The sequence below is a fragment of the Microtus pennsylvanicus genome, chromosome 8 (assembly GCF_037038515.1).
Source record: "Microtus pennsylvanicus isolate mMicPen1 chromosome 8, mMicPen1.hap1, whole genome shotgun sequence".
Lineage (NCBI taxonomy): Eukaryota > Metazoa > Chordata > Mammalia > Rodentia > Cricetidae > Microtus > Microtus pennsylvanicus.
This window is the reverse complement of record NC_134586.1, coordinates 9,541,333-9,564,415: the sequence shown is the minus strand read 5'-3', so window position 1 is coordinate 9,564,415 and position 23,083 is coordinate 9,541,333. Positions and strand designations below refer to the sequence as shown.

Genomic DNA, 23,083 nt, shown 5'->3' with positions numbered 1-23,083 from the left:
TGTCGAGAAAACCTTTCTTCACCAAGCCAAGGTGCAGTGTCCCTAGAATATGGCAGAAGGCAGAGCAGGGCTGTAAGCAGAGTGGAAACAGGGTCTCACAGTGTGGCCCTGGCTGGAGCTCACACTGCAGGCCAGCCTAGCCTTGATCACAGAGCTCCACCTGCCTCTGCCTCTGCCTCTTGAGTGCTGCCATTACTGGTGTGTGTCACCACACCTGGCTTGAAGGCTGCTGTGGTTTTGGTCTGCTTCCTGTATTCTGATTTTGTTTTGTGCAAAGAGCTTAAGAATAGTCTGCCACCCTGTCTTTGAATATGGCACCTAGAGATAAAGTCCTTGGTTGGGTACTTGGTTTTGGAGCTGGCATATGACACTGTACCAGAGCTAGCCTGGAACCAGTGAACTTGCTTCAGCCTCCTAGCTTCTGGGATTATAGACATGACCATCACTGCCAGCTAAGGCTTTTATATATGTTAATTTTGTGAGCTCTAGCTGTGGATTTATAGACTGCCCATAGCTGTGATTTTATCCAAGTGAGTGTAATGTCAGGAATTATATAATTGGTTGAAAAATGAAAAAATATTCATTATTGATATAAATGTGTGTGTACATTTATGCATCTATTTGGGTTGCTTGTTTTTGTTCTTTTGAGACAGTCAAGTCTAGCTTAGTCCAGGCTACCCTTGAACTTGAACTTCCTTCCTCAGCCAGAGTGCTGAAAAGTCAATGATCATTTTCTTCCAACATGGAAAAGGTTATATGAAAGACACAAAGCAGACTCTTAGTATTGGCACTGAAAACCTGCAGGGGTTACTAGGGAAATGCGCCCCTTCATTCTCCATGATGGATATGAAAGATTCCTTCTGGTTTTTCTCATTAGGAAATTATTAAAACAAGCTTTCATAGTGTATTTTTTTTCTCACGGTGTTACCTCAAATCCAGCTTCACCTCCCAAATAGCTGGGATGTGGGCAGGCTTGTGCTACCTGTTAGGAATATTTCTAAGAGTCTCTCTGTCAATGCAGAATATTTCAATTAGACCAGATTAGACCGAATCTGGTGTTCCCTTTCTGAATGGCAGCCTAAATAGCCTATGGGAGTGGTCCTGACTCTCCCTAGGGAGGGGTCAGTGCTTGGCAGGCTTTCCAGGGGGAGGAGGCTTCCCAGCCCGGTATTACATTCCAGACTCTTTGTATAAGGGTAACAGAGAGCTGAGGTGATGCTTAGGACCAACATTTTAAGCCTTTATGGATAAAGGGCCATTGGCTCAAGTCCGGCTATTTCCTGATGGCATGGGGCGACATGGGGGAGGGGGGAGCTGGGAGTTAGTGAGCTCATGTTCAGCGAGAGTTTTGGCTGGAATGGCATCCAGTTTACTGTCATCCTGGAGTCCTCAGGCAGCTGCTTTTTGAGGGTGATGAGAAGGCGGGTGGCTATGACAAAAAATATTGTTATTATTGGCCCTATAAATGGGGCTAGCCATGGGAAGTCATTAACTGTCAGAAGTGCTCTGGTTGTATAGGTGAGGCTCAGGTGTATCGGATACAACCAGATTTTAGTTGGCGGGTGTCCTTGATCCAGGAGAGTTGGTACCAATGATGAAGTCCCAGGAAATAGGGCAGGTGTTGGCATTGCCTGGAGAGTGTTTTGTCTTGGCCCAGACAGCAGAAGTGACCAGAAAATGTGCTTGAAACTGGCTGGGGTTAAAATAGGCTCTGGAGACTGTTAGTTTTTTGCCAGACCTGATTTTTGATGCAAAAATAGAACTTATTTTCAGGAACCTGTAGGTATCTGTCATAGCAAAAGACTATTACTTTTAGGATACTCATGAAACCTGTTAAATCCTAGACTTTGAAGCCTGCTAAAGAGGCACACTTGTCTGTATTTTAGCAGGAAGCTTAACAAATAAAGTAATGACCTGCCAGTACGTTTAGTTATCAAATGCCATTAGACAGATCTGGGAGGGATAAATGAGCAGATATGAGGTAGCTTTTTAGCTATGCAGGCAATTTTTCCTTGTCCTTGGAGAACACCAGTCTTAGAAGCAGTGCTTGCCATTAGCTGTTGAGTATAAGAGGGTCCAAAGATTTTTCATATGGGGGGAAGATTTAGTCTCCCTGTCTTGGTGGGGTGAGAAGATGGATTCCCTGAAACATCTAGGAAGTTGAAGAGGTGGAAGGCCGCTTTTTGCTGTGGATAGCTTTGCCAAACCTAAAGGCAAAGCCTGGAGGCAGAAGGTCTTTTGAAACCATGCATCTTCTTGGAGCAGCTATTGGGTGCTGTGAAAGCTGGCATGTCTCTGTGTTAGAAGCTCTTTTGTTAAATGCCATACTCGCAGATCTGTAGAGGCATTTGAGAGTTTGCTGCTTCTGAATCTGGCTGGCAACTCCTCCTCCTCCTTCCCAGCATCCCCTTAGTCTAATGCAGCTCCTAATGATATTCTGCCTAGCCATAGGCCAGTCAGCTTTCTTATCTTTGTGAGTATAAAGTTTTACACCTAATTTACCTTTTATTATAACTAAGGAAAACAATAAATCTAATTATTTAGTCTTTAACTCAAAAAAAAAAAACCCAGAAGGGTGTAATGTTATGTAGCAATAGTGACATCTGGCTACCTGAACAGTCATCCAAACAGTTCTTTTGTTATGTTGGGGCATCTGTCTTTTGCCTACAGGCGTAGTATATCTGACAGATGTTTGTGAGAAGCAGGGAATTTTGAAGGATTGTCCTACCTTGTCTTGGCAAAGTTTGGCAGCCACTTTTTAAAAAAAAAAAAATTCTTCTGGTTCATTTTGAACAGTAACTGTCAACAATCAAGGCAAGAACAGTTTCTTTGCCCAAATGATTAGCTTTTGCCATGAAGAAAGCAAACTCCATACAGAGGTTCTTCATGCCCATCATCATTTTTTGAAGCAGATTGGTGCTATCAGTAGCAGACATGTCTCACTGTCATGAAAAACTTTAGGTTATTAAATACTTTAAATGCCATATTTTGTAGGTCTTTGAAGTGCTTGAAGACCATATATATCTATCTAAATATATCTGTTTAGCCCTGAAAACATACCTATTTTTTGCAAGCTTGATTATATTGATAACTATAGATTTGATTACTGTAGATGACTAACCTGTTTTTAAATTATGCATTACATTTTTAAATGAGTTGCATAAACACAATACCCCAAACAAGAGTAGAAACATACATATAATGTAGCAAAAATGACTTTAAATTTGTATTAATTAACCAAAATTCATACTAATGTAAAACATTTTGAGATTAGCAGTTGTGTTTTAGATTAAAGTAGATTCAATAATCTATCCTTTTTAGATTTATTATTGATTATAAATGCTCAGCCAATGGCTCAGCCTTGTGTTTAGCTAGCTCTTATAACTTAAATTAATCCATATTTTTTATCTACACTCTGCCACAAGGCAATACCTTTTTTTTTAAACAAGACAAGTTCAAAATAAGATGAAGAGTAGAATATTTTCTCTTATTTTGCCAAATACAAATGGACTGAATATTGTAACTAATTCTTACTTGATAACTGTCTTTGGTGTGTGTGTATATATAATATTACTATGTTAAGGTTAAAATTTTCCTTTTTAAGTAGACAACAAGAGGGAAATGCTGTGGAACAATCTCTGTACACTGTAAATAGGTGTTGCTCTCATTGTTAATAAAACGCTGATTGGCCTATAACTAGATAGGATTTGGGGGCAGAAAGAATGATGGGAAGAAGAAGGGTGGAGTTGGAGAGGTTGTAAGGCAGACGCAGAAGAAGCAACCTGGGAAGTTCACAGATGAGGTAAATGAGCCTTGAGACGGCACATAGGTTAGTAGAAATGGGTTGATTTAAGTTGTATAGAGCTTGCTGGAGACAAGCCTAAGCTATCAGCTCATTATTTATAATTAATAAAAAGTCTCTGTGTGGTTGTTTGGGAAGCATCTGGTGTGACAGAAAAGTGTACCTACACATGAGTTTATCAGCTAGATGCATGGCTTCATGAACTTGTCTGGTGGATCCATAACAGTGACAATGTATCAGGTTTCTCAGACATCTCCAAACAACAAGCTCTTTGTGGGAGATGAATGTTCAGTCATTTTCCGCAGTGTGGTTTATGTGCTTGCTCTATAGATCTGCTGCTCAATACACCAGCTTCACTATGTGTCTTAGCTACTAGTAAAGTCAAACCTGAAGCTCCATAGCTTTTAATTTATGCAAGTTCTATCTCATATTGGAAATACTTTTTCATGTCAACATATCTTTTAACATATCTTTGTACGTGTTTCCACCTCTGAGTGCCAGTCCAGGGAGGATGGGAAACAACATGAACTACTAGAGCTGGGGGGGGGAGGGGGGGAGGATACAGGGTGAGTGGCGAAATTCCCAAAGAACAAAAATTCTAATGAAACACTTAACTTGTGTTTAGATGAGAAGGAAGAGGGGATTCTGGGAAGCATCCTGCTGCCTAGTTTTCAGATAGCCATGCTTACCTCTGAGGACCACATCAATCGCAAGTATGCATTTAAGGTAAGGAAAGGAGCATGGTGTGTTACCCTGTGAAACTAGCAAACAGTTGCTGGGGCTAGAGAGATGGCTCAGCTGTTAAAGGCTAGGCTCATAACAAAAAGAAAGAAAGAAGGAAGGAAAGAAAGAAATTAAAAATAGGGAAAATTAAAACAGATGCCGAGCCATAAACTATTGTAAAGGAAGATCTTCCTGGTAGTAAGGTTTATATTTAAAGTTTATTGGTGGTGGCTCACAATTATCTGTAACTCCAGTCCCAAGGGACTCAACACCCTTTTCTGGCATAGACAGACATGCAGGCAAAATGCTTATGCACATAAAATAAAAAAAAAATTTAAAAAGCTTATGGGTTAGTGATGGTACAGCCATGCCAGTGAATACTGTTATTGTAGGAAGCGCGTGCTAACATAGTCCAGGCCGTGTTTTCAAATGTTTCTCTACAGAACAAGCATGACAGAGCAAACACGACGGAGGACTGTGGCTAGAGAGCCTAGTGGTTATTCTAGAGCAAACAGGACGGAGGACTGTGGCTAGATAGCCTAGTGGCCATTGTTCTCTCGGTTACTGTTTGAATTTCGTCAGGTGGACTATATGGGAAGAGCATTGGAGAAGGGTCTCTTCATGGCATATTTACAGATTTGTATATGAGTCTCAAAGACGATCTCAAGTGCATAATGCTCATGGCCCAACTTTAGTGGCCAGCCACCTGTCCCCACGGAAGCCATCACTCACCCCCTCATCTGTGCTACTGCTGCCGTGAAAGCACACCTTAATGCTGACTCAGTGGCAAGCTTCTGTTTTACAAAAAACACATTCTTTGCTCTAAGGTTATGGTTAAGATAAATTTCAGAGGTGACCCATCTTGGGTTTGAGGTTTGTTTTATTTTTCCCTGGTTATATATACTTTTAATAATCGTGACAAATTTTAATGTGGAAATTTTGTTTTGAGAGTAAAGGTGCAGGGGCTAGACAGATTACTCAGAGGTTAAGAGCATTGGCAACTGTTCTAGAGGTCCTGATTTCAATTCCCAGCAACTGCATGGTGGCCAAAACCATCTGTAGTATGATCTGGTGCCCTCTTTTGGCGTGCAGGCACACATGCAGACAGAACACTGTATACATAATAAATAAGAAAATAAATCTTTTTTAAAAAAAGAATAAAGCTACAAATGACAAAATACACTATCAATGAAAATGCTTGTGCCTTTCCAAAATGCATATAGTTTTAAACTTTATTTAAAAGAATACTTAAGACTGCACTGGTATGAAATTTTTGCTAATTCATATATTTCATTATTATTATTAACTGTGAAGCTAAAAGCAGAGGAAGGCTTAAGCAGGGTGAGGTGATGCTACAGCAAGGCCCAAGTGCAAGGGAGTAGCCTCAAGTGTGAGTCAACTAGCACAGCAAGCTAGTGTATAGAGCATGGTGGCATGAGGAGCAATTGAATAAAATTGGGACCTGGAAGTGTACCTCAGGGGCAAAGCGTCTCCTGTGCATAAGGCCCTAGTTCAGTTTCCAGCATCTCAAAAGCACCGAATACAGTGACTTCAAATAAGACCTTTGTAAGTGCATGTCTAGAACTGCAGTGCTCACACTGACTTGGCCATAAGCTTAAATTTTTTATCTGCTAGTAAATTAAGCAAATGCTTATTGAAATTTTTCTCTTTGAGGGAAATTTTATCTGTACTCTTAAATTCCTTAAAAAAAAACAAAACAAAAACAAAACTGCAGTATGAAAAGAAAAGGCAGGCTAGAGAGATGTCTCAGCTGTTAAAGGCTAGGTTCACAGCCACAAAGAAAAGCATTCTGCAGGGCTAGAGATAAGGCTCCGCAGTTGAATGCACACAGGACTTGGGTGTGGTTCCCAGCACCCACATGGCAGATCACAAGATCTGTTTCTTCAGTGCAGGGGATCCAATGCCCTCTTCTGGCCTCTGAGGATACTGCTTGCATGTAACATACAGACATGGACACAAGCAAAACAGTACCACATAAGAACTTAAAAAGTAATAGTAATAAAAATCAGTTAAAGAATGTTTTTTAAAAATCTACAAAGTTAAAGTAGCACGGAAGTGGCCACAACTTCCGTGGGTCTGGTATAGTTTCTCTATAACTATTAGTTTAGTTTTGGTTTTCTTTTGCCTGTAACAATAGTAATTATTCTTTTAACTTCTCTTTTGTGGTGTTTCCCCTAAATTTTGAGCTACTGTATGACCGCATTTGTTGACTTTGAGTCTGCTCTTATCAACATGGTAAGTAGGAACTCCCCGGTTTCTGAACTAGTGCATGGTGGGGTGGCTGTGTGCATGGTCTGGCTTCTGTTGTCTCAGGGTGGGGACAGGATCTTCCCACCACCGGCCCAGTTTCCTCCACTGATCACAGATATGGGCAGTGTTACCAAAACCCACTCCCGAGAGTCCAGTGACTGCTGATCGTTTCGGCACCAGAGCACTTGAACTGTGTCTTGGGCTACTTCAGCAGTTACCTCTGACCTCACCGTGGAGATCTGTTAGTTAGGACATTGCAGTGACCGCTGCTTATTGGCTATATGTGTATTGTAAGTATTCTAAAGATGTTAAGCCGGTTTGCTCTAGGGGAGAAAGTAGAGACAAGACGTTGGCGGGAAGGGTGTGATTCTAGATGTAGAGGCCTAGTTTACTACTTAGCAATCAGCTGCTTAATGACCTTTATTCATTCGACCAAGTCTTCAGGTGTCCAATGAGAAGTGACCAGAGGGTTTCTAAGTGGAACTTGCGACTGGGTTTCCATTCTGTCCTAGAACTCACCATGTGACCAGGCTGGCCTAAGAGTCACGCCTCAGCCTCTCAAATGCCATGCCTGGCTAGAAATATTATCCTTGAATGGGAAGATATTGGCTGCACCGAATTAAAATGGTTGGAGTTGAGTGAGTGAGACAGACCCCACAGGTGTATTTTGAACATACTTCCTAGAACGTGTGTTTTGTAGCTTTGAGGTATAAGCAATTGAAGAAACATTCAAAGGATAATTAATGTAGCTGCTGGGGTCAGTATGTGTGTTCTTTCTTCAGTCGTGTCTGTGTCTTATGTAGAAGGCAAGTCTACTTTCTCTGAAATTCCGTAGTAACAATAGAGAGCCGCTTTGCCCTCTCTTTTTCAGAATTGCGTGTCATGATCAAGTGCCGGTGTCGTTTCCACTCAGGCAGCCCATCCGAACATGCGGACCTATTATTTCTGCACTGACACAGGGAAGGAGATGGAGCTGTGGATGAAGGCCATGTTAGATGCTGCCCTGGTGCAGACAGAGCCTGTGAAAAGGTACAGCTTTGCAGGGAAGCTGCAGCGGCCCCGCCCCCATGAGAGTCCTTCCCTGCCAATGCCATTGTCACCGTGCATGGGTTTCTCTTGGCCTCTTTCACGGCCTTTGTCAGTGAAGACCCCACCTGCACTTTTATTTCGCCTTTTCTTACCTCATTTTCATCTGTTAGTGTGCATGGGTTACTCTAGAATCCTAACATTCAACCTGAATGTTCTTTCTTCTTACAGAATTACCTTTAATTTCCGGTGAGTACATCTTCTTATTACCTTAAAGCTATACAGATTTGTGCGCTTCATGGGAGAATTTTTTTAAGAGCCTAAATCATAGACGTTAATTTCATGCAGTTAATTTTATTGTGTTCTTATATTGTATTGTTATTTGGGAAATAAATAACAATAAAAAATTCTGGTAAGTTTTATTTTTTTACTATTTTCTGGCTAATTCTGATTATTTTATTAATAACTCCAGAAAATAGTTCATAGAACATTTAAATTATTTCTAAATGTCTACTACTTGATGAGTTGAGCCTTTCCTTTAAAACTGTAGTGCTCAGATTCCTTGCTAAAACTGATCCTAGACTTGTTGCTTGAAGATAATGGGTCATATTAATGTTCCCCATTATACTGAGAATCAGCGCACCAGACATGGTGGCACGCACATGTATGTGCACATGCATGCGCTACAGTGTTCTTGTGGAGGCAAGAGGACAGCTTCAGGAGTCACTGCTCTTCCTTTCGGTGCATGGGTCCCAGTGACCACACTTAGCATCCACCCACTGAGTTGTCGCTGGCCCATGGCACACACTTATAATCCAGGCATTCATAGGCGTAAGAGTCTCAAGCTCAAAGCCAGCCTGAGCTGCATCACAAAACCCTGTTTCAAAAAGAAGCAGACCTAATCAAAGAAAATTTGTGTCTCAAACTGCAAAAAATAGAGGTTGAATGGATAGGCTTTTCTTTCTTTTTCCCCCGAGATAGGGTTTCTCTATGTAGTCCTAGCTGTTCTGGAACTTGATCTGTGAATCAGACTGGCCTTGAACTCACAGATCTACCTGCCTCTGCCTGCCAATTGTTGGGGAATACGCTCCTTAAAACTTGCTATTATTTTAAGGTTTATAGTTTAATTAAACTTTCCAGTCAATGATACTTAAGTTCGCATCTTATATAAGAAAACTGCTAGTGTGTACATTTAAAGGGATGTGTATTTGTGTGTGTGTGTGTCTGTCTGTCTGTCTGTCTATCTGCCTCCCACTTAGAGACCCATGATGCATACTACTTCAGTGTGCATTTTAGTAGTCTTTTGGCATGTTGTCTGAAAGACTGAATTGAGGCTTTATTAGATATTTGTACTTTTTTTTTCCCACGTAGCTCCTCAAGTCCTGGAATTCTTTATGCAGACCAAGCTGACCTCAAACTCAAAAAGATAAAGATTCCCCTGCCTCAATCTCCCAAGTGCCAGCATAAAAGGCTTCTGCCACCAAACCCGACTCTTCTTTGTACTATTGTTTTTAAAACCCAAACCCTCACCCAGGTACCCAAGCATGGAAATGAACAGGTTCTGGGTTTCCTGGTGGTGGTGGCTGTGCTAAGGGTCAGACCCAGAGCCTGTGCCTTGTGTATGCTAGGCAAGTGCTGTACCAAAGCCACAGTCCTAGTCCTTGGCATACCAGCACTGGGGTGGCGGAAGCAGGATGGTTCAGGGCCAGGACCAGTGAGTGTTCTGTGTGGGTAAAAGTGTTTGTTTCCAACGCCTGATGGCCTGAGTTCAGTCTTGAACCCACGGGCAAAGATAATGACTCTACAGTATTATCCTCTGCCCTCCATATGCACACCTTGAATGTATGCCCCCACACACACAAATAATAAATAGTGGGTTCATGGTGGAACATGCCTTTAATCCTAGCACTTTCAAGGCAGAGATGGGCAGATCTCGATTTTGAGGCCAGCCTGGTCTACAGAGTGACTTCCAGGACAGCCAGGGCTGCACAGAGAAACCCTGTCTCAAAAAAACAAACAAACAACAAAAAAAAAAACCCACTAATCATAATTATAATAAATAGAATGAGAAGTCACCTTATCCATGTACAACATGCACACCCACTTACCGTACTACATTGAGAGAAAGAAACAGAGAATCGATTTTAATCTTGTTTCTCTCTTACCTTGTGCTTAGAAAGAAAATTGAAAATATGCAAATTTATCTCTAAGTAAAGCTTCTAGGAATTTTTTAAAATATAGAAATTAGAGTATTTTATTTTCAAGCAGTTTCTATACTCCATGTTATACTTTTTGCAGTTTCAACTTACTTCCATTTTCTTTTGTTGAATTTACTAGTCTAACAACTGGAGCCAAGTGTGGTGCTGCACCCCTGTAATCCCAGCACCTACAGGGGAGCCAAGCGTGGTGGTGCACCCCTGTAATCCCAGCCCTAGAAGGGAGCCAAGCGTGGTGGTGCACCCCTGTAATCCCAGCCCTAGAGGGGAGCCACGTGTGGTGCTGCACCCCTGTAATCCCAGCCTTAGAGGGTGTGAGAGATGGTTTATTGAGAGCAACGCTAGCTAATCTTTTAGGGAACTCAGGCTTGATTTCCAGTAGCCACACAGAGGGAGGCTCACAGTCATCTGTGACTCCAATTTCAGGGATCTCCTGCCCTGTCCTGGCTTCCAAAGGCAAGGAGAAGATATGGATGAGTCACTTGTTCATGACCCCATAATGGTTTGCAGGCAGTTTTGTTACTGTGGTTTGTCCCTTAGCCAGCAGTTACTGGACACCTCCTCTGAGCCCAGCCGGGAGGTGTCAGTCACTGTCACACCACAGTGTAACACACTCTCTTCTACTCTGAGCTGTTGGCTCCATTATGTTTAGACATTCAAGATTGAAAGCATCTTATTTTGATATTTAATTTCATAAATCCAGTGAGATGTTTTGTTTGCTTGAAGTAAAAGTAATGGGGTTTCTTTGCTTTGTGGCTCCAATACTTAAAACAACCAGAGCATATCACCTAAGAGATAAAACAGCCCAGTGGGGGAAGGCAGAGTTGTGGTGCTGGATACCAAACCTAAGTCCTTGAATGTTAGGTGAGTACTCAACCACTAAGCTACATCCCCAGCCCCAAACATCCACTACTGAGCCCTGCAAGGCTTGGGTCTAACAACCTGACTGGGATGACTAGGAAATGAAGAAAAGACAAACACATACAGAAAAGATGGGGTCCAGTGGGCCATGCGCACTCATGACACCAGCTTCCGAAACAACTTAGAACTGCAGCATGCTTGTACGGCTTGCGGGCAAAACACCCATACTTTCTTCAAAAAGGTAAAAGAAACACACTGAGTTTGTGTACTCCAAATGTGCCTGGTGCCCACAGAGTCCACAAGGAGGGCATCAGACCCTGGAACCAGAATCAGGCAGTTGTGAGCTTCCACGTTGGTGTGGGGCGTTGAATCTGGGTCCTTGGCAAGAGCCACAAGTGCTCTTAACCACTGAGCCATCTCCTTCCAGCCCCCTCAGTGTTTTTACTGTGTGTGTGTACGCTAGGCATCCAGCCCCTGGTCTCTCTCCTGCCAGGCAAGCACACCATCTCTGTCACTAAACTCTACCTCCAGCCCTGTATTTTTATTGTCAGTTGACATACAGTAATTGCACATGTTGCTATAGTATAGTAATTATACATGGGACATTTCCCATGTATACACTGCAGTATCAGACTGGGGTAATTAGCACAGATGTCATCTCACATGGATCATTTCCTTTTGCTAGGGCATTAAAAAAATCCATACTAGTTATTTTGAAAAATCATTACCAACCATAGTTGCCTTACAATGCTGTTAAGATAGAGAAATGTCTCCTCCTATTCTGCTGTCTAATCCTCTCGCTCCGCCCACCCCTTCCCTGGCTGTGGAACTACTTTTCTGTTCTTTTTTTTTTTTTGAGGTCAATATTTCTAGATTCTGCATGTAAATGTGAGGCTATGATCTTCATCTATCTGGATCAGGCATATTTCACTAACATAATGAACTCTGGGATATTCATATGGCCACATTTTGTGTGTGTGTGTGTTAATGTTAGAAATTCTATATCCATCCATTGATATATACATTATATTTCTTGACTTTTGTGAAGACTGTTGTGCTGTATTACAGCATGTAAGTGCAGGAATCTCCTCACCAGACTGACAGGATGGGTTCCCAGGAGCAGGATGGCTGGATCATAATGCATTTCTCTCTTCCTTTCTCTTTTTCTTCCTTTCTTTTTCCCTTAGTTTTAATGTTTTGAGTCACTGTCTCATGTAGCCCAGGATGACCTCAAACTCAGCGTAGAAAAGAATGACCTTAAGCTCCGGTCGTCCTGACTGCGCTGGGGTTAAGGTGTGTCTTCCCACGCCTGTCTTCAGGAAGCAGCTCTGTTTCTTGGTTTGGAAGAACCCCTATAGTAGTACCCTTTGTCTTAATGGCCAGAGAGGTTTCCTATGTCTTTGCTGTTATGGCTTAAGTACCACTTTCTTAAGTCAGGGACATTTCTTCTGGTTTATGTTCTCATAGTTTTTTGAGTCAGTTTTGTTCCATTTAAGGAAGCATCATACAGCCTTACTTTTCTCCAGTGATAAACCTTTGGGGAAAATACTACAATTCTAGCCTAAAACAGTAGCTGCAGTTGCCTGGACTTAGTTTTACATTTTTTAAGATACTCAGCGTTCATTGTTAAACAACCTCTCCCTGCAGACATCAGTAAATGTCTGCTGTCAATTTCTTAGTGGTTTCCTCTTTGAAGGGAAGAAGCCCCACAGCCTATCTTTGTAGACTGCCTTGTGACTGCTGCTAGGTCTGATTTGGAAGCCGTGGTTCGTGTGTGACTTCACTCTTGCTAGAGCCCCTTGCCAGAGTGTCTGTACAATCTACGTTTCTTCACTAAGAGTTGAATGTAGGTACATACGTGTGAATATGTATGTTTTCCACACATCCCGGAAGTTAGCAACAGTACCACCATTGGGATCTCACAGTAGCACCGGGTGTGCTGAAATGCAGGAGGCAGGCTAGTTCTGTGAGTTCTTGCTGAACGAGATGATCTTGGCAACTTCCTGCAGGTTCACACAATTAGCTTGGTTTTATAAAAAGCCTAGATATGATTGACGCAGGAAGACAATGTCTCATCAGAAGGAGCTGGTGGCAACTGAGTAGTAAACCCAGACACACAGTTGACAAAACATTTTCTTCTGGGGCACATGGATTCCACAGAACTGCTCAATGAGCTAGAAAAGCCACGGCAGTAGGGCCCTGCCAGCTGCTGTTGGGTTCTCATAACCGTCCTCTGACATTGCTGAAAGTCTCAGTTTACCAAAGAGGAAACAGAGGCAGTATAAGCTGCTGTACCCTGCCCAAAGAAGTAAAGATACCCACTGAAGCTGGGCATGCTGGTACGCACCTTAATCCCAGGCAGAAGCAGGCGGATCACTGGGAGCTCTACCCAACCAGGCCTACACAGTGAGATCCTGCAATTTGTTTGTTTGTTTACTTAAGAAATAGATGCCCACTGAGCATCAGCAGCTTGACTGGCTCCTAACCCTTGCTGTCTGGGTATGGGGTGTGACACCTGTGATGCCAGCAGCCATGGCACTTGAGGATCACTTTAAGTTTGAGGCCAACCTGGGCTACTCAGTAACTTCTCTCCAGAATATAAAGCCGCACACAGGTCCTCTTGTGTACAAATAAGAGTTAGTCACACAGTTCTGCTGTTTGATGGCATCAGACTATGATTTCCTGTTGCAACAGCTTCCACAGCCAGACTCAAGGTTGTCTCCTGATGAGCTGGCCTTCGTGACTGAGAGCCATTTGTTATTTCAATTGACCCTCTTCCATTAATGGTGAGAAATATTATTTGCTGTGCTTCCAGATGTTGGCAGGCAGAGGCACATGGCGCTTGTCTCCGTAGCTTTTGCCTGACGATTTTTTTCTTGCATTGAAGGAGTTACCCCTGCATGATAATGCCACAACTCTGAGCTTCTGTGTCAGCTTACGCTCTCCGAGTCTGTTAGTTCCTTTGCTTATTCTCATGAAGGTTAAGTTTTCCTGGGCTGAGCCCGAGGTGTAACATAACCTGTTCCGTCTATTTACTCCCCTTTTCTCCTCTGCTTTCAGAGTGGACAAGATTACAACTGAAAGTGCATCAACTAAAGAAACCAATAACATCCCCAACCACAGAGTTCTCATTAAACCAGAGGTCCAAAACAATCAGAAAAATAAGGAAATCAGCAAAATTGAGGAAAAAAGGGCCTTAGAAGCTGAGAAATACGGATTTCAGAAGGATGGCCAAGAGAGACCATTAACAAAAATTAACAGTGTCAAGTTGAACTCTCTGCCCTCGGAATATGACAGTGGGCAAGCCTGCCCACCTCAGAACGTGCACTATAGACCCATCAATGTGAACAGTTCAGATGGCAAAGCAGTGAACGTCAGCTTGGCAGATGTCCGGGGTGGGAGTCACCCAAATGCAGGACCCCTGGCCACAGAAGCTGATCGAGCCCTTCAGAGAACGAACTCAATGCAGCAGCTGGAGCAGTGGATTAAAGTCCAGAAAGGACGAAGTCTTGAAGAAGAGCCCCGAGGGTGAGTACCTTAGTGTGATGCTTGGGTGGGGCGGGTTGGCTTCAGTGACTTCCCACTGTCATTACTGGGTCAAATGTGAGGACTTTCCGGCTCAGGACAAAGGACAGGCTGAAGTTGAGGGGAGAGATGAGGGAGGTAAAGAGGGCCTCTATCCTTTCACCTTCACCCTATTTCTCCCCTCCGAGAATTCTGAACTGTGCTGAGCCAATGGGAATTTGTCTCCAGCCCTAATCTCTAGTCTTCTGTTAGCAGCTTCTACAGCCTCGGGGTCTGAAAGATCTCCTTAGACAAGAAACCTGGGACTCAGGTGTGGTAGCACACACCTGTAATTCCAGTGTTTAGGAATAGAGGGGGGCGGGGGGGGGGGATCTAGAGTTCAAGGCCAGCCAGAGCTACACAATGAAACTGTGTCTCTAAACAAAACCAAGAGATCTCTCTGGGACCAAAGTTGTGGATCAGTGTGCCTCCTGTGCATTAGGTTCAATTCCCAGCACTACAAAAAATGGAAGGGAAGAAATATCTCTAGTCACTCGATTGTAACCTAATTGTTTGGAGAAAATTCCTGTGTGAAGTGAGAGGAGAGTCTGGCCCTGTGTCGTTTTTTTTCTTTCTTTCTTTCTTTCTTTCTTTCTTTCTTTCTTTTTTTGAGATAGGCTCTCTAGCTGGCCTGTTAGACCAAGCTGACCTCGAACCCACAGTCTGCTTCCTCCCAGAATGCTGCGATTAAAGTCATGTGCCATCACTGCCTGGCTGTAACTTTTTTCTCAAAACACAATTTATTAGAGAAAGTATGTTTTATTTTAAGTGGGTTTTCCACGTTACCTTACATGCTTTATGTTGATGATATGGTTTGTGCTGTATATGTACAGTGATTTTCATGGAGATCACTCTGTGATGTTATTGTGACTTCTGAGTCATAGAAAACAAAAAGCGTGAGTCAGATGGTATTCTGGTTTACCGCTGAAACCTGTGAGGTGTGGGAGGACTTTCTAGTTCTGCTCAGTCACAGTGACCGGCCTGCACTATGGGAAGCTGTCTTCAGGAGCATGGCTCTAAAGCCTGGGTAGACTAGGCTTGTTAGCTCTCCCAAGGCTGCAAACACACACCCCCTGTGAGGTGTTGCTCACCCCTGTCTTCTCCGTCCTCAGCACTCATTTTAGGGTTTTCACAGGAGAGAGTAGTGGATGATAGTGACTTCCAGTCTGTAAGTTATAAACGTCTACTCTGTAACATAATGGCTGAGTCGTAACAATGGATTATATACTGAAAATTGACAGGACAGATTTCTTTGTTAATTTTTTGAGACAGAATGTTGCTATGTACACCTCTGGCCCGAACCTTATAAGATACCCCCTGCTTCTGCTTCTCCATTGCTAAGATTCAAGCTTGCACCCTGCCCCTGCCCTCCAAGACAGTGTCAGAATTGCAAGTTAAATGCAGTCATGCACACACTTAGTTTGATTTAGCATTTCCATGGTATGTGTGTGTTTTATGTATGTTTGTAACTGTTGCCAATATTTTTTCCAAAGAACTATGACTAAATGTTCAGATTTAACCAGTTACCAGGAACTTACACATTAAATTTAACCAGTTACCAGGGAACTTACACATTAAAGAAACAATGAGATAATTGTTTCACTTCCATATTGGCCACAGTCATATGTAAGCAAATTAATGCACGGATGAGAAAATAGAATTTAATTATTGGATGAGATTACAAAGACAAATCAAGTCTCATAGAATGTCCGTAGGAAAACAAATAAATAAAAGTTGATTAGACAGAAAAACAGGAAGTAGTTCTGAGGGTCAGAGTGTTCCGAGGCACTCCAGATCACATTCAGGAAATAATTTAGACTGGAACTTTGCCAAGTCGCTTCCTCTCAACTTAAATCTCACTTCAAAGAAAAATCATTCCCTCAAATGAAATATTCCTTCCTTGAGTTTAAAAGTGTAGCGAGGGTAGCGGGTTCCTGCAATTTATATTTTCATCTGTGAAGTCTTGGTGTTAGCCAGCCCAGGAGGGTTTTCTAGCCTTTTCTGCGGAGTGCTGCCCCCTCTGAAGCTAACTAGGCCTTTCTTTGCTTCCTCCTCTTTAGGTTCCCCTGAGTGCTTGTGGTGTGGCATTCTTTTCAGATGACTCAAGGCCACTTTGCATCTCATCTGTGTTCCTAAATACACCTCGTCCCCCCAAAACACAAACTTACTGGTGAAAGGAAATATCATAATTCATGAAAGAATTTTTTCCATTACGAAAGGCTTTCTTTAATTGCTAAGACCCTGGTAGGAAGCAGAGAAGGTTTAATGTTTAGTTGGATGGTGGGTCCCTGCGCTGTGCCCAGCCCCCTTCCTCCAGCTCCCACTCCCTTCCCCAAGCTGCCTCTGAACAGTGCTGCAGAGTGTCTTTGTTAGTAGCAGAGCTGGTCATTGTCCCCCAGGGCGGATCACAGGCAGCTGCTGCTGAATGGGCTCACAGTACGTGCTTCTTAAGCTTTTACTTCAGAGTAAATCACTCTTTGCCTTATTTGAATTTCTTTGGAACAAAATCACTGAAGTAAATCGTACTTGTGAAAATCAGGCTCCTAATGCTGGATAGCATGTGAGACAGAAAATGAATTTGCTTGTTAATAACTTGTTTTTCTGCTAAGAGTCCCCTAAAGTTTCAAAGATGTCAGAAGACCATTTTAAACTTAACCAAGGCAATGGGAAACACTGCAGTCAGTAAAGGCAGCAGCTCATGTGACAGTGACTGCTTCAGCAGAACTGTAATCTGTGCTGTTAGTGCATAGGTCCTCACGGTGTGTTTTAAACTGGCGACGCCTGTCCCTTCTGTGTTGGCATGCTGTGTTAAAGTTGCAGTTAATGCTTCTGTAGTGTGTCTTATATTTCTTACTTAACTGTGTGGAATTTCTGAAGCAACCTGGGGTGGGTAAGTTGCCTCAGGGTTAGTGTCTCAGCTGGAACCGACCTGAGGTTAGACTGCTTAAATGGGATCTTGGAAGGGATCAACTTCCTCTGGCTGTAGCACTTCAGAATATATGACTGTGGGGCTCCCAGCTTTTCTCCCCTAATTTCTGCCTTTCGTGCTGTCAGAGAGAAGTGGGGGGATAGAAAGCTGTGTTGGGGAAGGGGCCAGGCGTGCCACGTGGCAGAACCACAAATAACTGAACTCTGTTCTGGTCACATGGACTGTTTTCAGCTCCCAGAGCTGCCTGGGTTTGTTCGAAATGCAGGGGTTGTGGGCAGGGGCATTGTCTTGACTTTTGCAGCCTCTGAATGTTGTAACAGGCCAATTATTGGTTCCCAGCTGCTCAGCCCCAAAATAACCACACAGAAACTGTATTAATTAAATCACTGCTTGGCTTTTTATTGGCTAGCTTTTACATCTTAATTTAACCCATTTCCATTATTTTCTATTTTACCATGAGTCTCGTAACCTACTGACAAGGTTCCAGCATGTCTGTCTCTGGAGGTAGCTCCATGGCTTCTCTCTGACTATGCCTTCTTTCTCCCAGCATTCAGTTCAGTTTTCCCCACCTACCTCTATTCCCTGCACAGGCCCAAGACAGTTTCTTTATTAATCAATGGTATTCACAGCATATACAGAGGGGAATGAATCCCACATCAGTTGAAAATAGAGAAGAGGAACTAAAATGATGAAGGAAATATTATTCAGGAGAGGTAACTGAAGGGATCCCTTTGGCTGCTGGGCAATGGGAACACATGAAGGGGCCCAGCCTTCTGCGGCTGTGTGCTTCCTAAGCTTCTGCCTTCTTCATCTTCAGTTTTGTTTTAATTTTCGTCTGTGGGTGTTGGGTGGGGGGTGGGGTGCCCGAGAGGCCAGAAGGTCAGACGTGGATGTGGATGTCAGAAGAGCACCCATCACTCAGCTGCGGAGCTGTCTCTCCAGCCCCTGGTGCCTTTAGTTTCAGTTAATTCATGACGATAGATGAGTAGTTGGAATATTTTTCATGTATAACATGCATGCCTTTAGCAGATTTTTTAAAAGAAGAGATAACTTTTTCTCATTTAACTATAAATATTTGGAAATTGCTGGTATAATGAGTGCGAAAAAGAGATGGCTGTGTTTTCATTCACTAACTCTATAATGTCAGACATTAAAGGAATATGGATGTGATAACCTGGCTGGCCTGGAATTTACCATACAGACTGCACTGGCCTTGAGCTCACAGAGATCCAGCTGCCTTTATCCCCCAAGTGTGTCCTTCCCTCCAGCTGCTCCTACTCTGCCTTTCCCTCGACTGCAGTATTGTTCACAGCCACACAGAGAAGATATTCTATCTACCTAATGAGAATTTCTCATTGAATAACAGTATATAATTTTACACACCAATAGAAACTAAGTATGTAGTTTGCCTCATAGCCCAGTATATACCCAATCCAATGCACTAGGTCACAGTAAAATCTGTTCAGGGACTGTATGTTTTGTGTTTGTTGTTGAAACAAGATCTCATTGCAACCCAAATGCAACCCGAACTGCTTCAGACCTATTGTATCCCTCCAGAGTGCAGAAATACGCCACCACACATGCTGAGTAGTGTCTATGCATTGCTGCCAGTAACCAGTCTGTGTCAGAGAGCTCTGGAAGAGCCGCAGAGATGGCTCAATGGTAAAAATTACTTGCTGCTTTTCCAGAAGACCTGGTTCAGTTCCCAGCACCCATATTGGGTAGATCACAACTGCCTATAACTCCAGGGTATCTGACACTTTTATGGCCTCCATAGGCTCAGCACACACATGGCATGCGCACACACTAAATTTTTTTAAATAAGTCTTTAGTTTCCAGTTTATCAGCCAAGGATTCAGATTATTAAAAGTAAAGGAGGGGCTGGAGAGGTGGCTCGGCAATCAAGAGCCCTTGGTAGCTCACAGCCATCTGTAACCGTAGTTCCAAGGGATCCCATGCCCTCTCCTTTTTTTCACCTTTCCCAGTCTCAAAAATGGTGCACATATATATGCATATATGTATAGCACACTCATACATATAAAATAAATACAAACACATAAAATATTCTTAAGAACATAGTTAAGTAGATTGCACCTCAGTTTTCACCCCCAGCTGACATGGTCGCAGCATCTCCAAGCGGCTAACACTGGGAGAGGCAGCAAAAGTAGGCGTGGTGTGCTGGAAACAGCTGGATTGTGCTCTGTGGGAAAGTACAGCCCCGAGAATTTAGTCTTACATACTCTTTTCGTTTGGTTGTTTGGGGTGTGGGGTTTGTTTGTTTGCTTTTTTGTTTTATGAGAGGATTGTTGTTTGGTTTTTTGTTCGGTTGTTTTAAGGCAGGGTCTTACTATCTTAACTAGTTGTGCAGACAAAGGGGAAGACTTGAGGTTAGTTAGTTCTTGAATATTCCCTTTTTAAATTTTACTTACTTGGGGGACTGGAGAAATGGCTCAGCGGTTAAGAGCATTGACTGCTCTTCCAGAGGTCCTGAGTTCAATTTCCAGCAACCACATGGTGGCTCACAACCACCTATAATGAGATCTGGTGCCCTCTTCTGGCCTACAGGCAGAATACTGTATAAATAAATAATTAAATCTTTTTAAAAAATTATTTATATGTTAGGAGGTGGGTTTTGTTTTGTTTTATTTTGGGAACACTTTAGGGGTGGGCAGAGAGTGTTTGTTTTTGTTTTGTTTTTAAAGTCAGGATCTCACTGTATGGACCAGAACTCACAAAGATTCTCCTACCTCTCTACCCATCAAACTGGGATTAAAAGCTTGGATAGTCTCATTACCATCTGAAGTGGGGTAAATACTTCTTCTGCATCAAGTCAAATCCGTTTTATGGGACTTATCTTCACACATGATTGCCATAGATTCTGTTTATGGATCTACATTACCAGATGGAATTTCATTTAAAAGCTTTAGCTTTTGAGAAATTTATACCTCATGTAGCATTTGGCCAATTGGTCTTCCCTCCCTCCCTTTCTTTTCTTCTCTTTGTCGGGTACTGTGGTTCCAACCCAGGACTTTGCACCCGCCAAGCAAGTGCGCTGCCCCTAAACTCTGTTCTTTTACAAAAGGCAGCTCGTACTTACTTGCCAGGGCAACTGGAAGTAGTGTCGCTTAAAACTGCAGAAACCGCTCTCTCTGTTTACCGCGTCTTTTTCATGTTTGCAACTTTTTTTTTTTTAATTTTAGAGTAATTTCTTATCAAACATTGCCAAGAAATATGCCAAGCCACCGAGCCCAGATTGTGGTTCGCTACCCTGAAGGTTACCGAACACTCCCAAGAAACAACAAGATCAGGCCTGAGAGCATTTGCAGTGTGGCACCTTCTGGCCATGAGAAGGCTGGGCCCGGAACAGAAGAGAAGCGGCGGTCCATGAGGGATGACACCATGTGGCAGCTGTATGAGTGGCAGCAGCGTCAGTTTTACCACAAGCAGAGCACCCTCCCTCGGCACAGCTGCCTGAGCAGCCCCAAGGCCATGGGGAAGCCTCCTGACCAGATGATGCACTCCATCCCCACGTCACCTTCCCATGCGTCTGTAGCTGCTTACCCGGGATTCTCCCCGCCGCGAACATATAGGTCAGAAGTGTCCTCACCCATCCAGAGAGGAGATGTCACAGTAGACCGCAGGCACCGGGCGCATCACCCTAAGGTAAAAGACTGATTTTATGTTAACTCTAGGCTTTAAGGATGTTGTATTTTCTTTCTAATACACTGTTTGAAATTAAGTTTGAGGAAAGAGAATGGGAAGTTAACAAGGCTGCTTTTGTCTTTAAAAAATTAAAATTCTGTCAAAATCCCATGTGTAGAATCCCATCCTAAGCTTTACATGTTTCTCTAATGCTTTTATTTTGAGACAGGATCTCTGCATTGCCCAAGCTGGGTTCACACTCCAGATGCTCCTGCCTCAGCTTTTTTAATAACTTGAACTATGGGTTTGGGCTTCGAGACAGGGTTTCTCTGTTGCTTTGGACCCTGTCCTGGAACTCAAAGACCCACCTGCCTCTGCCTCTGCCTCTGGGATTAAAGGTGTGTACCACTACCACCTGGTTTAGCTACTCTTCTATTGCTATGGTAAAACCTAATGCCCAAGGCAGCTTATTGAAAGAAGAGGGGCTCAGGCTTACAGTTTAATAACAATCCATCAACATCACAGAGAGGAAATGGCAGCAGAAGCAGCAGAGAACTCACATCTTAAACTCCAAGCAGGGGGAGGAAGCAGCGTGAGAATGACTGGTGGTTTTCGAAACCTCAAAGCCCATCCCTGGGGACAATACTTCCTCCAGGAAGACCAGACTTCCTAAACCAATCCAAACAGGGCCCAAGCATTCAAATCCCCACGGCTATGGGGGACACTCCATTCAAGCCACCACAGGACACCACACCCAGCAGAGTGTTCTGCCCCCAGACTACATTCCAGGTCACACTGGGGTTGGGGGAAGAATATGTATACTTGTAGGTGTGCGTAGCCACGTGTGGAAACCAAGTTCAATGTTGAACATCACTGTCCACCTTATTCTTTGGGACAGGGTCTCTCACTGGACCTACATTGGCTAACTGCCTGGCCAGCCACTGCCTCCCAGCACTGAGATGAGAGATGTTTGTGGTCACACATAGTTGTTTTTATGTGGCTGGAATACAGCCCGATGACAAAGCACTTTCCCACAAAGTACAGGGACCCGTGCTTGATTCTCAGCATACAAACCAGGGCCCTTAACAGCTTCTTTGTTTTTCTTTAAGATTTAATTTGTGGGGGCTGGAGAAATGGCTCAGTGGTTAAGAGCACTGCCTGCTCTTCCAAAGGTCCTGAGTTCAGTTCCCGGCAACCACATGGTGGCCCACAACCATCTGTAATGAGATCTGATGCCCTCTTTTGGCCTGCAGGCATACATGCAGACAGAATATTGTATACATAATAAATAAATAAATCTTTAATAAATAAATAAATAAATCTTTAATAAATTTAAAAAAAAGGTTAGTTTGCTTCCCAAAGAAAATGCTCAGTTTGAACCTTTGCTTCTCACTTTGATATGCACTAGGAATGTTCTGTGTGCATTCCCGTTTTATTACATGTGATAATAGAAAACATGTGTAACAAAAAGTTGATTCAGTAAAATTAATCTGGGTGTGGTGGTACACACGTGCAGGCCCAGACCCAGGAGGCTGAGGCAGGAAGATCACACGGCTGAGGGTCAGTTGGGTTATATGTTGTGAATTCATCTTTTAAAAAAAAAAAGATTTAAAAGTGTCTCAAGGTGACTCTTTGTATGTGTGCAAGCCTTTTCAGACAGGATCTCTTACTGACCTGGAACTTTGCTAAGTAGGGTAGGTTAGTACATGAGCCCCAGGGATCATCTGTCTTCCTTGTCCAGACTGGGATGTTTTTCCTAAAAGTAAGTTCTAGGGATCAAAGCCCTTGCCTTGTTTTTTAGAACAGGTTATGATATACTCCAGGGTGACTTCAAACTTGCCATAGAATGGAGGGTGACCTGAGTTTCCTATCATCCTGCCCCCACCTGCCAAATTTTAGAATTACAGGCATGAGCCCTTTTCCCAAGCTGTTTCCTTTGTTTTTCAGTTTTTAAGCAGGAAGTCTCATAATCAAGGAGGTTAAGTGAATCTGCTAATTAATTTGTTTTTGTTTTTAAAGACAGGGTCTCTCTGTGTAGCCCTGGCTGGC

General features: G+C 43.1%; 1 protein-coding gene across 44 annotated transcripts in view; it reads left to right on the top strand.

The window, feature by feature from the left end:
• The window catches only part of Plekha5 (pleckstrin homology domain containing A5), a 166,802-nt gene that overhangs the window by 100,565 nt on the left and 43,154 nt on the right, over positions 1-23,083 (top strand). For 29 of the 44 annotated variants that reach the window (XR_012911552.1, XR_012911551.1, XM_075982422.1 and 26 more), the window contains 5 exons: positions 4,428-4,528; positions 7,710-7,825; positions 8,054-8,071; positions 13,960-14,427; positions 20,593-21,055. Coding sequence is in view for 42 of the 44 variants with exons in the window: in XM_075982422.1 (XP_075838537.1) it covers positions 4,428-4,528; positions 7,710-7,825; positions 8,054-8,071; positions 13,960-14,427; positions 20,593-21,055 (1,166 nt within the window). In the remaining 2 variants the exon portion in view is untranslated. The remainder of the gene's footprint in view (positions 1-4,427; positions 4,529-7,709; positions 7,826-8,053; positions 8,072-13,959; positions 14,428-20,592; positions 21,056-23,083) is intronic. The other 15 variants (XM_075982442.1, XM_075982425.1, XM_075982424.1 and 12 more) reach the window with 1 other exon arrangement.